We start from the raw sequence: 12,271 nt of genomic DNA, 5'->3' as shown, positions 1-12,271 counted from the left end.
ACTAGAGAGAACGTCCCGGGACGCCTCCGACACCCGAGTTTGACATTCAACTTTCACACTCCAATTTACGTACCGTTTTCCTGAAATCAACTGACGATAGTTAGCGACCATTGTGCGATACAAATACATACACATTTTAGTTTTAACTAAAAATAAATTTACAATTGAAGATATATATGTATTGCATTTTCTAAAGAAGTGACGACTATTGAACAAATGGTACGAAATTTGGTACCATTACATTGTTATTTGAATGTTATTGTAGAATAAAGAATATTATTATCTATATTTGTGAATTTTTTGAATATTAATAAGAATCGAAACGACGACGCAATTCCACAGCCTAACCACACACGCACACAATGTGGAAATTACGTCGTTCACGATACACCAATTATCGTCAGTCGCTAATAAATTATGAAGTTTATGGTCATCGTACCCATTGCCTTTCCTTCACCCGCGTAGCACCTGGGCACGCGAATAAGATCCTGGAAATGGGTACGGAAAGGATTAAACCTGAAAATCCTGATCTAAAAGATGATTAGTATATCTGCTTTGTATGCATCTAACGGATCTTCATTTTTCATTTATTCATTATATTTGAAATTATTGTGAATCTACATTAATTTACTGAATTTAATAGCATAAGAAACTATTGAAATTCTAGTATTGTAAAAAAGTGGGCAAAGAACTTATTTATGAGAAGGAATTTATTTATGAAAGAAAACATTAAAACTCAATGCAATGTATTAATGGACTGCAGTTTAAACATTAATGTTAAATAATTTAAGGTGATCTCTTCGTCAAAGCATATTTTCGAAATCACGAAAAAATATTCAAAATTTGTTGCTTTGATTCTAAAATCTGCCTACCGCGAAGTTCCTTCTTGCACACAGAAAATACATTTTTGTCCGGAAGGAAGTGGACTTTAATACTTTTACAGTTATGTATAATATGTATTGTCATCCATTGCCCTAAAGGGCCACGAGCACTTTCATTGTTTTCTATCTGCAGCTCATCAGTATTTTCGAAATGATTTTTCCACGATACTAGAGTATTTAACTTCTTCAAAATAATCAATTCAGTAAGTAATTTCAACATTTATCATTTATCGAAACATTCATATTTTATTCATACGCGTACTTACATCCGTATAAATCCACTCATGATCATTCATAATTAATTAATCAATTACTAACATTACGTAATATTATTCATGCTAATAAAAAATGCAATATGCAAGAAGACCTATCCTGAACTAATAAATAAAACACATACAATAAAAATATGTATTATCACTTACGGGTATATTAGATACCCGTGGTCACTATGCTTGTAAAAAATTCTACGTAATACAACCAGTCTCCCGTGTCGATTCGGATCTTTCATTCTACGGCATGAGTGACTGATTGGAGAAACAAAAAAGCATGCGACTCACAGTTACATATGAAGAACGATGTGGACAATGTCAACGTAGCTCATAACAAACCATCATGAAGACCGTCATCTCGGAAGAATCATCGAACCTTATGGTAGAAGTATTAGTTGTGAAATATCTGTAACAAAAGATAAAATAGCGTGTGTGTGTGTGTATATATATAATTTATTGTTGAGGACAAAATTTTATAGTTTATCAATGTAATAGGGAAAAATAAGAATTTTCAGCAAATATTATTTCTTGATCAATTATGATTAAGGAAAAAAAGAAAGAAATACAGTTAACTGCAGTACAATACTTACATTCTTGGCTTTTAAAGCACCATAAGATCCTATCCAGAGAACAGGAGGAAATGGAGATTGTGAAAAATCTGTAACAAAATATGTAACATTATAATTTACTTTTAAAATCACAGTGTTGAGTGTTCCAAATGTTCAAGATAATGAACCATGAAATTCTATTAAACTTAGAACTTTGATTATAATCAAAATTGAAATTCTAATAAACTGTAATTACTATAAGAATTGGAACTTTAATAGAACAATTTGAAATTTAGATATCATAATTCAATATTGAAACTTTGAGACTTAATTCCAATAGATATTCAAATAATTCAAACAATACACAAAGAATAAACTAAATTCATGAATAATGTGCAAAAATACTTACATTGCTAAGCTGCAGGAGAGGCTTCATCCTCTTGAGCACTGATTCGAATACCGAAAACGAATATTTAAAAAAGATAACACAAAAAAAAGAAAAAAATTACCAACGCGCCCGATACATAAACCGGCGAACAAACACTGACTCTAATTTCGCGTGTAACTATTAGAATTAATACTAATAAGAGCTATTTTGCTCTGAGAAATATTGAAATTACAATTACGAAACACACACTGACTCAACTAATCGCATTGCACGAGATCACAAAAACTTTCTCTGAAAGTGTTAGGGGGAGGGGAGCTGTAGGGGAAGAAATAAAACATGTTTAAAGTTACATATCAAAACGATGTCTACAGAAGGGTAAAGTTTTATTTGCTAATTTTATAAAAATGTATCTCTATACTGAACACTAACGAATATTCTAAATGCAATATATCTAATTTTAGAGATTATATTGTGTTACCGGAGACTGAGATATATCTTCTAGCAATAAACCGTATCACATTTTATAAATACTCGAAAATCTTTGCAACAAATCAAGAATTCCTTGGCAAAACAGTTGCTTGAAGAGCACAATAATATTACGCGCCAAAGGCTGAACTTGTAATGGCGTCTTCTTCAGAAACAATAAAAATTATTGATAAAAGTCGTGAGATGGCGGTGCTATAGAAAATTCACGCGGGAAATGCAACAATGTACAACTAACTGCAATCTCTTAAAGGAGACTACACATATACAATAAAATCAAGTCAATCGACTTTAAATTAAATTAAATTAAAAAAGTACGAAAGAAGTAGAAACGTTTATCAAGAACATTCATTCTAACTGTACAGAATACTATTTAAGATATATGTAGATGGAAACAACGAAACAATTCGTCTAATTTTTTTGAATTTCGCAGCATCCCTCTAATACTTCGAAGTTTCCCTCGCAATCAAACAACGATCTGCACCAAAAAAGAAGTGTTAAAATAAATGTATAAAAAGAGCAAACTGTACGAAAATGAAACAATCAAACCTAAATTGCATCTTGAAAGCTTAATGTACGAGCTACTGGAACAAAGCTACTGGAATAAACAGAAAAAAAGATAATCGAATATTAGATTACAAAAGATTTTAATAAATTATGGAATAAAAATGTACCTTCGTTAAACGAAGTTTACAGTAGCGTGCGTTTCAGTGGTAAAAGAATGATTATAAAATATTTATCACACAAATCGACACCTGTTACGGAGTGATACTGAAAGGCACTTTCGACTTTCGGCACTAGACTAACCCCCCGCGTCTCTGTTTACATAAGCAATTTCAGTTGGTAAGAAGTGTGGGGGCCCTCTGGCAAGTCGAACATATACATATATATACTTATGCGATAAGAATCGTTAAATTCTTGGAAAGGATATATTTTCCATAGGAGGGTATTATGTTTCAAATAAAAAACTAATACGTTAAACTGGTTGTAAGCATAAGCTAACATAATCTGGATGAACAAAATTTATGAATTCGAAACCTGGATATCTGTGTTTAAAAATTAGCACGCGTGTCATAATGTAATTTGATTAAATAAAATTGGTTAAAAAATAGAAAAGATGATAACATTTAGTTTGAAATAAAATAATATATATCTTAGGTTAGAAAATTATAATTATACATATTTTATATGTATGTATCTTATATATTTCTTATGTATTATATATATATAAGTAAGTATTTATACAGATGTTTATGTATACTAATTGTTTTTTATTGCTTTTAATTTCATAGATATAGGATAGAATACGATAGAATAGGATAAAGTAGGATAAAATTGGATTCTATACATGTACTTATTTTTAAAACATATTTCTCTAATTGCATCTACATGTACATCTATTTTATAATTAATTAAAACAAAAACGTACGACATCCCATGATGTCCTTGCAATGTTCAACGACATCCTATGAAGGATGCTAATAATTCACTTATTAACGAGTATGTATTTACAATCCAATCTAGATCATCCAAAACCCCTATGGAAATTTTCAATAGTGTAGACTCGAGTATACAGAGAGTTAATTCTTAACTTAGCATCAATTCCCAAAGATTAATCGATTAATATAAAAATAATGTAAAGCGAGTAGAAATGACTACGCATGAGAACCGCTCATGAGCCACTCGACATTACATATAAATCACGAAATTCACGGTATTAACAAGAACATCGAGTTCTATTTGATCATAAACCTGCATAAAGAAATAGATATTTCGTAATCTAAGCTGCGAGACATTTATCTCCATACAGCGGAATCTTACAAGGAAGTTATATATCAATCCGCAATCCTACTAGCAGCATTCCGTGTAAAAGACACTTTTATCTAGTTTAGAACAAAGAAAAAAGAATATTATGATATTGACACTATTCTGAACTCTGTAACTTGTAAAGGAATATTCGGTTCGGTATACTGAACTATACATATAACTTTACTTCCGCAACACTGATCTCTTTAATTTCGAAAGAAATATATAATAACCACAAAATGCTCAACTTCCTTTAAAAAGTAGATTCAAAAATATGAATATTAAATAAAAATCACGGCGCCCTCGAAACGAACTTCTATTACTATGGCTACGAGTTATAAAAAAATTGATTTCTGCCACCACGGGCCCCTTTTGATTTTGCATACCGCATTGAATGTATTAAAGTATTCACAATTTGAATTTTACATGAATACTTCTATTTTTGATAACCCACGTATATTCAATTTTTTAAATTCACGAAGTCCGTATATAGACCTTTCCGCGCAAGCGTGCAATGGTGCGGGCGTATTGTCCGAAGACGATGGATCAGCAGAACCGAATTAAAGTTCTTGAGGCCCAGAACTATTGTTTCAGGGACGGCCTCTTTCATGGAACAATGAAAGAGAGTATTAAAATGAAATAAATTTACGTAAAAACGGAATAAAATTTATTTTGTAATAAGTTATATTCAATATTTCTTAGTATACATTTTTAAAATACAGTTGTTTTCTTTTTGCGTCGTTGATGCTCGAAATTGCTCACGAAATTGACGATCAAAGGCACATGTCAAAATGCTACTACACAGTTGCATGTGCCATATTTGGTTTACAGGTAAGACACGTGTAAATGAAATTCAGTGGTTGATGATACACCTACTTTATGATTGTAAGTTGCTACAATAAATTGAAATCCATTTTGATAAAACCAAAATATTAAATCTATCTCTCTATCACGTTTGTACACGAAGATAAATATATCAAAGAAATATCTTTCAAATAAACTAATGAAAGATTATCAAAATTTATTTATCTTGTGCACGATTGTCATAAAAGTCATGGCAATCGAACTCATGTTTGAAATCAGATAATCATATTCAAATTAACATAGGAATATTCAGTACTTATTAATAATCAGGTAATAAAATACTTGGAATAGAGAGGCAAATAAAAAAAAATAATAAAATAAAATGGACAGAGACCGTCGATTAGGTAAGAACCCTAATTAATAGTCCTTGTTCATTCTATTCATATTCTACAACTATGCTAATTAATTTTGTAATTTATTTGATACAACGTTTGTGTAGCAAATAAATTCGTCTCACAATTTCCGATACTGTTTATATAAATTGCAACGAATATTTTCGGAAGTTCATATATACAGAAATAGAGAACTATTACCAAGTTATCATTGTCACAGTCAATGACATTCTTATTATAATTATCTACTTATAATTCATTAATTCTTATGTTTTTTAGAGGTCAGAACTACATTCATATTTCCATAATACTAATTACCACAGTAATTCCATAGTAAGCATAAGTAAATCTACAGCTAACCTATTTACTTGTTTAACACTATAATCTATAGACAATATGAAATATAATATAGGATGCGTGTTCTCTCCCCTGAGATATATATCTGTACCTACATTTTCTACCCGAGTCAACTATAGATGCTTCGTTATCTTCCTTTACCTGAGAACATATAGCTGTATTGGCAGTGACACATCGATCACTGCGATTGGTCCATTTGAGGAATAACGTTTCACATGAGTATATCTACAAATTCTGTATGGTTGTGGGGGTAAGCAGAAGAAAGAAGGGGATAAGGAAAAAAGCTTAGGAGGATCAGTTAGTTGTCGACAGTTCGCTTATTTAGATCGTTCTTTTCGTTGTGCATAAATTTGTGATAAAAGTTCTTCACTTTGCGTCATAATGGATATAACTAAGAACACGCGGGAAAATGCTGTGGGAGAGTGCCAGTTGACGATCAGATTGCTGGAAATGTTGCAAAGAACGAAATACGAATTGGTGCAAGAAAATGGACAACGCCGTTTAACTGCTCCAGAAATCATTCGTGGCGAGAAGCAACGCGTGAAAGGTGCTGAAATTTTTCTTGGCCGTCTTCCGCGAGATTGTTACGAGGACGAATTAATGCCGATGCTGGAAACGGTCGGTCGTTTGATTGAATTACGATTGATGCTCGATTTTTCTGGATCAACTCGCGGATATGCATTCGCCTTGTTTGAAAATTCAAAAATAGCAAGAAGCGCGTGCGCGAAACTTGACGGTTACGAAATCAGACATGGACATCGTATCGGCGTCGTTAAATCGGTTGATAATTGTCGATTGTTCTTCGGTGGTGTACCCAAGAACAAATGCAAAGAAGAATTTATGCAAGAGTTGAATAAGATTCTTGAGGGCATCATTGATATCTATCTGTATCCAAGTGCACATGACAAGACGCTGAATCGTGGTTTCATATTCGTCGAATTCAAAGATCACAGAGCAGCCGCGATGGCAAGACGAAAGTTAATACCTGGAAGAGTCATGTTATGGGACCATGAAATCGCGGTTGATTGGGCCGACCCTGAACCTGGTGATCCTATCGACGAAGAAGTTATGGAAAATGTAAGCTATTTTAAGCTGTGTGAAAAATAAAAAAAAATGTAGAATCTTATGTTATTAGAAAAATACACATAAATTTTCTATATTAATAATATAAGAAAAAGTATTTATAGCATTTGCTATTATTTATAGGTTACTGCTTTATTTGTACGAAATCTATCTTTGAACATGCCACAACAAAAAATTCGAGATATCTTTCAGAAAAATACAAAAATTCCTATCTTAAAATTAAAAAAAATTAATCATTTCGCGTTCGTACATTATGAAAATCGTAAAGCAGCACAGAGTGTAATGGATATTATGACAAGTATGCTTATTATTTCATGTCATGTTTCATTTCGTCTTTAATCGTTGTACACACTTTATTAAAATAAGAACAAAATAGGACATAATGGCGTCGCTGAGGCTGAAGGATGGGAAATACGTTGGGCAAAACCAATCGGAGCCACGAAAGTCTTAGAAAGACAACGATGTATCAACGAAGCTCTAGCAAATGCAAACTCACGTAATCTCGAACCAAGTTACGTTAAACGCACACCAGTGAAAAAGTCTGATCTTAAGAATATCGTGGACGTGAACGCCAACAATATACTCGATATAACCTCAATACACACAACTGCTTTACAAAACTTCATTAGAGAAAAGTTTGGCGGTACTTGTTACTTTAACTGTTTGCGCGTAGCGAATGAGTCCACTTTTATGTGTAAAGTAAGTGTATATGATTATATTCATTTATATTTGTTTTTATTTTCTCAACATATTTTTTTTAGTTTCTGATTATTTATTGTCTGTTTCCTTTTCTTTCATTTTCTTAGATAACTATTGTTAGACAAGCCCTTATTCTGTTCGAATATCACGGAGAATCAATGCCAACGAAGCAAAACGCTATTGTTGCTGCGTGCACAAAGATGTATCAGCTCATAGCTTCTACGTTCCAGGATCTCGGTGAGTATATGAAATAAAAATATTTTCTAAAAATAACATATATATCCAGCTAATTTTCGCGTTCGAATTCATGGGGAGACGAATGAACGTAATTCAATACATGATACGTTCTCCGCGAATGTAATTGATATCAATTTCACGTTTCGTATAATTCTTTATCTTGATGTCTCCATTCTTCTCGAAGTTTCGGATGTATGAAAGTTTATTTCTGTATTTCTTTGTTTCGTAACTGGACTTAGAAACAAGTAACATGAATATTGCATCAATAATTAATTAACGATAATCTAACAAATTTTATTTAACGAATATTTTGGAAGCTTGTAAAACATTAGTGAAAGAGAGACGGTGGTAAGTATGTAGCTGTGATTTATGAATATTTTTTTGTCTGTTTTCAAACAGTGCTACGGGAAAATGAGCACTATTGCATGGAACAAAAGCTAGGCATTAATCCTGTGGTTGGGTCGCCAGTCAGCTGGAATAGGGAAATACATTATAATTAAAGAAATTACTTTCGTTGAATGATTTTTATAGCGAAACATGCAAAGATCATTGATATTATTTATAACGTAGAGATCCGAAAGCATGATGACAAAAGTATTAAGGAAATATTTCAAATGTAAATTAACTTTTGCATTTCTGACATAAAATTGAGATTTTAACGGTAAATTTTTACAATTGAAATGAATTTTAACCAAATTTTCAAAATATATTTGTACAAAAAGATCGATCGGAGTATATTTACAGTTTTATTCAATTATGATATAAAGCGCATTTTTAATGATCGTTTAAAATACCGTGAAATGTTGTGAAAATTTTAATTGTAATATCTATCACAAATGAAGTTGAACAATAAGCATATTTTTTTAAAGTAATCTACTAGAAGATTGAATTTAGAAAATCTAGCAACTGCAGGTTCTCTACGTTAAATATATAGTTTAAATATATATTAAGTTAATTTTACTCTGCCGGTACGAGTTAAACTATATACGTACTGCTCGTTAAAAAGTTAATCGAATATGTGATAATAATCTGTGAAAATCAATAAAAGTATATATTAATTGGTTCGATTTTCAGATTTAACGTAATAATTTTTTTACTTTTAAAATTGTACAGAAGCATTAGTAATGATAATGATGTATTATGTTTAGTTGTTTGCACAATCAATTCACAAAATTGTATCTACATAAACGTTCAAATAAACGGACACATTTAATCGTCTGTTTACGATCCTTTTCCTTAAACGTTTTAAAAAACGAAAAACCACGAACGCGTTTACCTAGCTCAAAAATTTATATTAACAATTATTAAGAAGTAACATTATTCGATCTTTAGAACTTAATTTATAATCAGAAATCATATGATTATCCTCCATATAAAGTCCTCGAAGCCATAACCTCATTCTCTCCGGTTTCCAATTTTGATCTCTCTCATCCAAAAGTTTAGATATCATTTGCTTTAAATATCCAACCGTTTCTGAATGTGAAATTGGAACTTCCAGTCGTGGTCCTTCTAGCCTATATATTGTTATAATTGGATGACACCTGCATGCTAATTAAATATTTCTTACATAAAAAGAATGCATTTTTTTTTATCATTCGAAAATAGGTTTACATATTATTACCATGTTTACGGGACATTATGCCATGCAATTTTAGTTGTAATCCATTTAACTACAATTTTAGTAACAAAAAATCTTGAATCACAAGCAGCTTACAGTAATTCACGTAAACTACAATTTTGAATAATTTTATTAGGGTTAAAATACACAAGAAATTAGGTACATCGCGCACTCAAATAGATTTTCTACTCGTACCTAACTTCCCATTACTTTGATATAACTTACATATACGTTTAGAAGAAACATATAGATATATGTATTTTGGGATTTAATTAAGTGCTTCATAGATTTAAGGAATTCTAATTTGCGGTGGTTTAAATAAAACGTTTGATCTGAACATTGTCGGTAGAATCGCTGTGTAATCTTCAAGTATTCTTCTCGCAGTCTCGTCGTCCGTATTCCCAGTAATATTTTTAGGTCTCATACAGCGTACCAACTGTTGGGCTTCCCTGATACATTTGGTGTCTTGCTGTTCTGTAGAAAACAGTTCGTACGTGTAATTCAGTAAGTTTTCAACGATGCAATCGAGAACTGTATCTTGCGGTATTACTCCGTAGCCATTTTGGGAGCACTCTTTGATGACGGCGTTCATCCATTCCCATTCGTCCCAATCTTTACCATAATTCACATTCATAGTTTCAAACTTCCATGTTAAATGTGCACGATATCTATATATTATAAAACAAATTAATTGCTTTAAAATAATTTACTCCTTATAGATACACGTTGGAATGTAGTACGTCTCGTGTGTAAAATATCAATATTTTCACATGTATATATACATTGCAAAAAGAAAAATAGTTTTACAATATTACGAAAGAATTCTAGCATAGCATTTATACGGAAATCTTGATTTGGAAAACCACGAGTTTCTACTATTGAAATACAGATAAGAATTTAAGGAATTTGCTTTTAAATATCACATTTTGTATCACGTCGATCAATTATCCATTAATTATTTTAAGAACGTAGTTGTATCTACATAAGTAGCACAGCTTTTAAGAATACGCTTGACAGTGAGATCGAAAAAGAGCCGACTGCCTCTTATATTTTTCCGTAACTCATTTAAACTAGAAACCGCAAACGATAAAGTTCCAGAATTACTTACCCCCAGAACCACGGGTTCTTCTCAAACTTTACATTTTTAAGGTTTCTCAAGTAGTCGAACATTTGAAAGTTGATGACTTCTATTTTATTGTAATCGAAATAGAAGTTCTCCAAATTGGGAAGCATTGTGAATACCATATCATAGATCATAGAGATATTGTTGAACGACACGTCTAGGGTTTTTAAACTGTATACATTCATGTTCAGGAACCATTCATAGTTTACGGTGGTCAACTTGTTACCCCACAGTAGCAAGTTCTCCAGTTTGGCGAGATTTCCGAACGCAGCAGGACTTATAGTCTGTATGTCTGACCCGTGTAGATCCAAAGTTATGAGACTCGCGCCAAATCTTTCAAAACTGTATCTATAAACAAACGACACGTTTCATCAGAGTTTCCAACTTAATTTTAGTTCATTTTTGTCGTCATTATCTTCTGTCTGGCTTTCATGTTATCAAATACGTACTTGTTAGGAAGCTGACATCGTAACGATTCTAATGTTCAATAGTCTCAACACAATTCGATATCAACTAGTTACAAATTTCATACTTAATATTTTCAATGAAATATTAGGTCATCTCATAAATAATGTCGTTTTTGGACTCTATTAAGCGACATTTTTTCAGTGAAAAAAATTAATACTTACGTTTATATTTAATCATCGATGATCATCCTGATTTTTTGAAAGTACACTTTACCAATGTTTCTAACAGTATGTTTAATTGTACTGCCTTTTTAAATTTGTATAGCATACAAGGCCGCAAATTCTTTTCGTTGACACTCATTTTATAACTTCTTTTAATACGAAAAAGCCGATCTAATTGCTTCGGACTCGTGTCAAAAACCATCAAGAGGATATTGTTTAAGAAACACAGAAAGGGAGAAATTCCTACAAACATATCAGCGAAACATGGTACGCACATTTATCTAAAGAAAAATAAAAAACGACATTTGTTATGAAATGACCTAACAACGTCAGGATATAATCATGTGGGAAAACCTATCGTTGTAAAATCTTATATCTATACTGTCCAATTATAAAGAAGAATAGCATCTGTCGAATAAACAATTTGTAATAAATTGACCTAAACTTTCGCAGTTTCTAAAGCGATTGCAACTACATATATTTATAGATTCAATCTGAGTCCAGAATATCTCTGTTTCGATAAAATAGAAATATACATTTTTCAGATTATTAAATGTCTAAAACTCGAACATTTTCGACTCAAATATGACTTTTGTAGTTCTGAAGTATGACCTTTTCTTACCCTGGTATATTATATATTCTCGAATCTGAAATCGTGATGGACGTACTATTGCTATACCCTTCCTTCAATACCGTTAAGTTCGTGAGTCCCGTGCAGATCAACGTGACTCTCTTATCTTGCCATTTGTTGATGATTCGACAATTGGCCCGCTCCGTTACGACGTTTGCCAATAGATTAAAAATGAAAAGTGCATGTAGCAGACGTTTCATGATTCACGCGAGACAGGAACCGACGTTGAACACGAGCGTTTAATTAACTGTACGTTTCTGACATCTCGGGCGATGAGCAACTGAATCGTGTGGGCGGTGCGGCGTATCCTTCGACTCTTGCTA

At 32.1% G+C, this 12,271-nt stretch overlaps 2 protein-coding genes across 2 annotated transcripts; one reads left to right on the top strand and one right to left on the bottom strand.

Annotated features, from left to right (window-relative positions):
• Positions 1 to 6,240: 6,240 nt before the first annotated feature.
• LOC138180712 (APOBEC1 complementation factor) lies at positions 6,241 to 9,100 on the top strand. The gene is made up of 5 exons (XM_069114800.1): positions 6,241 to 7,005; positions 7,135 to 7,309; positions 7,388 to 7,710; positions 7,818 to 7,947; positions 8,347 to 9,100. The coding sequence occupies exons 1-5, from the start codon at positions 6,310 to 6,312 to the stop codon at positions 8,445 to 8,447; spliced, it is 1,425 nt and encodes a 474-aa protein (XP_068970901.1). The 5' UTR covers positions 6,241 to 6,309; the 3' UTR covers positions 8,448 to 9,100.
• A 577-nt stretch (positions 9,101 to 9,677) lies between these two features.
• Positions 9,678 to 12,224, bottom strand: LOC138180714 (leucine-rich repeat and transmembrane domain-containing protein 2). Its single transcript, XM_069114803.1, has 3 exons — positions 11,940 to 12,224; positions 10,674 to 11,036; positions 9,678 to 10,233 (listed from the first exon to the last, which is right to left on the bottom strand). Exons 1-3 carry the CDS (start codon positions 12,146 to 12,148, stop codon positions 9,855 to 9,857), a joined length of 951 nt encoding a protein of 316 aa, XP_068970904.1. The 5' UTR covers positions 12,149 to 12,224; the 3' UTR covers positions 9,678 to 9,854.
• Positions 12,225 to 12,271: the final 47 nt, after the last annotated feature.

This window comes from Bombus flavifrons, chromosome 6 (assembly GCF_040668555.2).
Source record: "Bombus flavifrons isolate JBK064 chromosome 6, iyBomFlav1_principal, whole genome shotgun sequence".
Taxonomy (NCBI): Eukaryota; Metazoa; Arthropoda; class Insecta; order Hymenoptera; family Apidae; genus Bombus; species Bombus flavifrons.
This window is presented reverse-complemented; position numbering and strand designations above follow the sequence as displayed.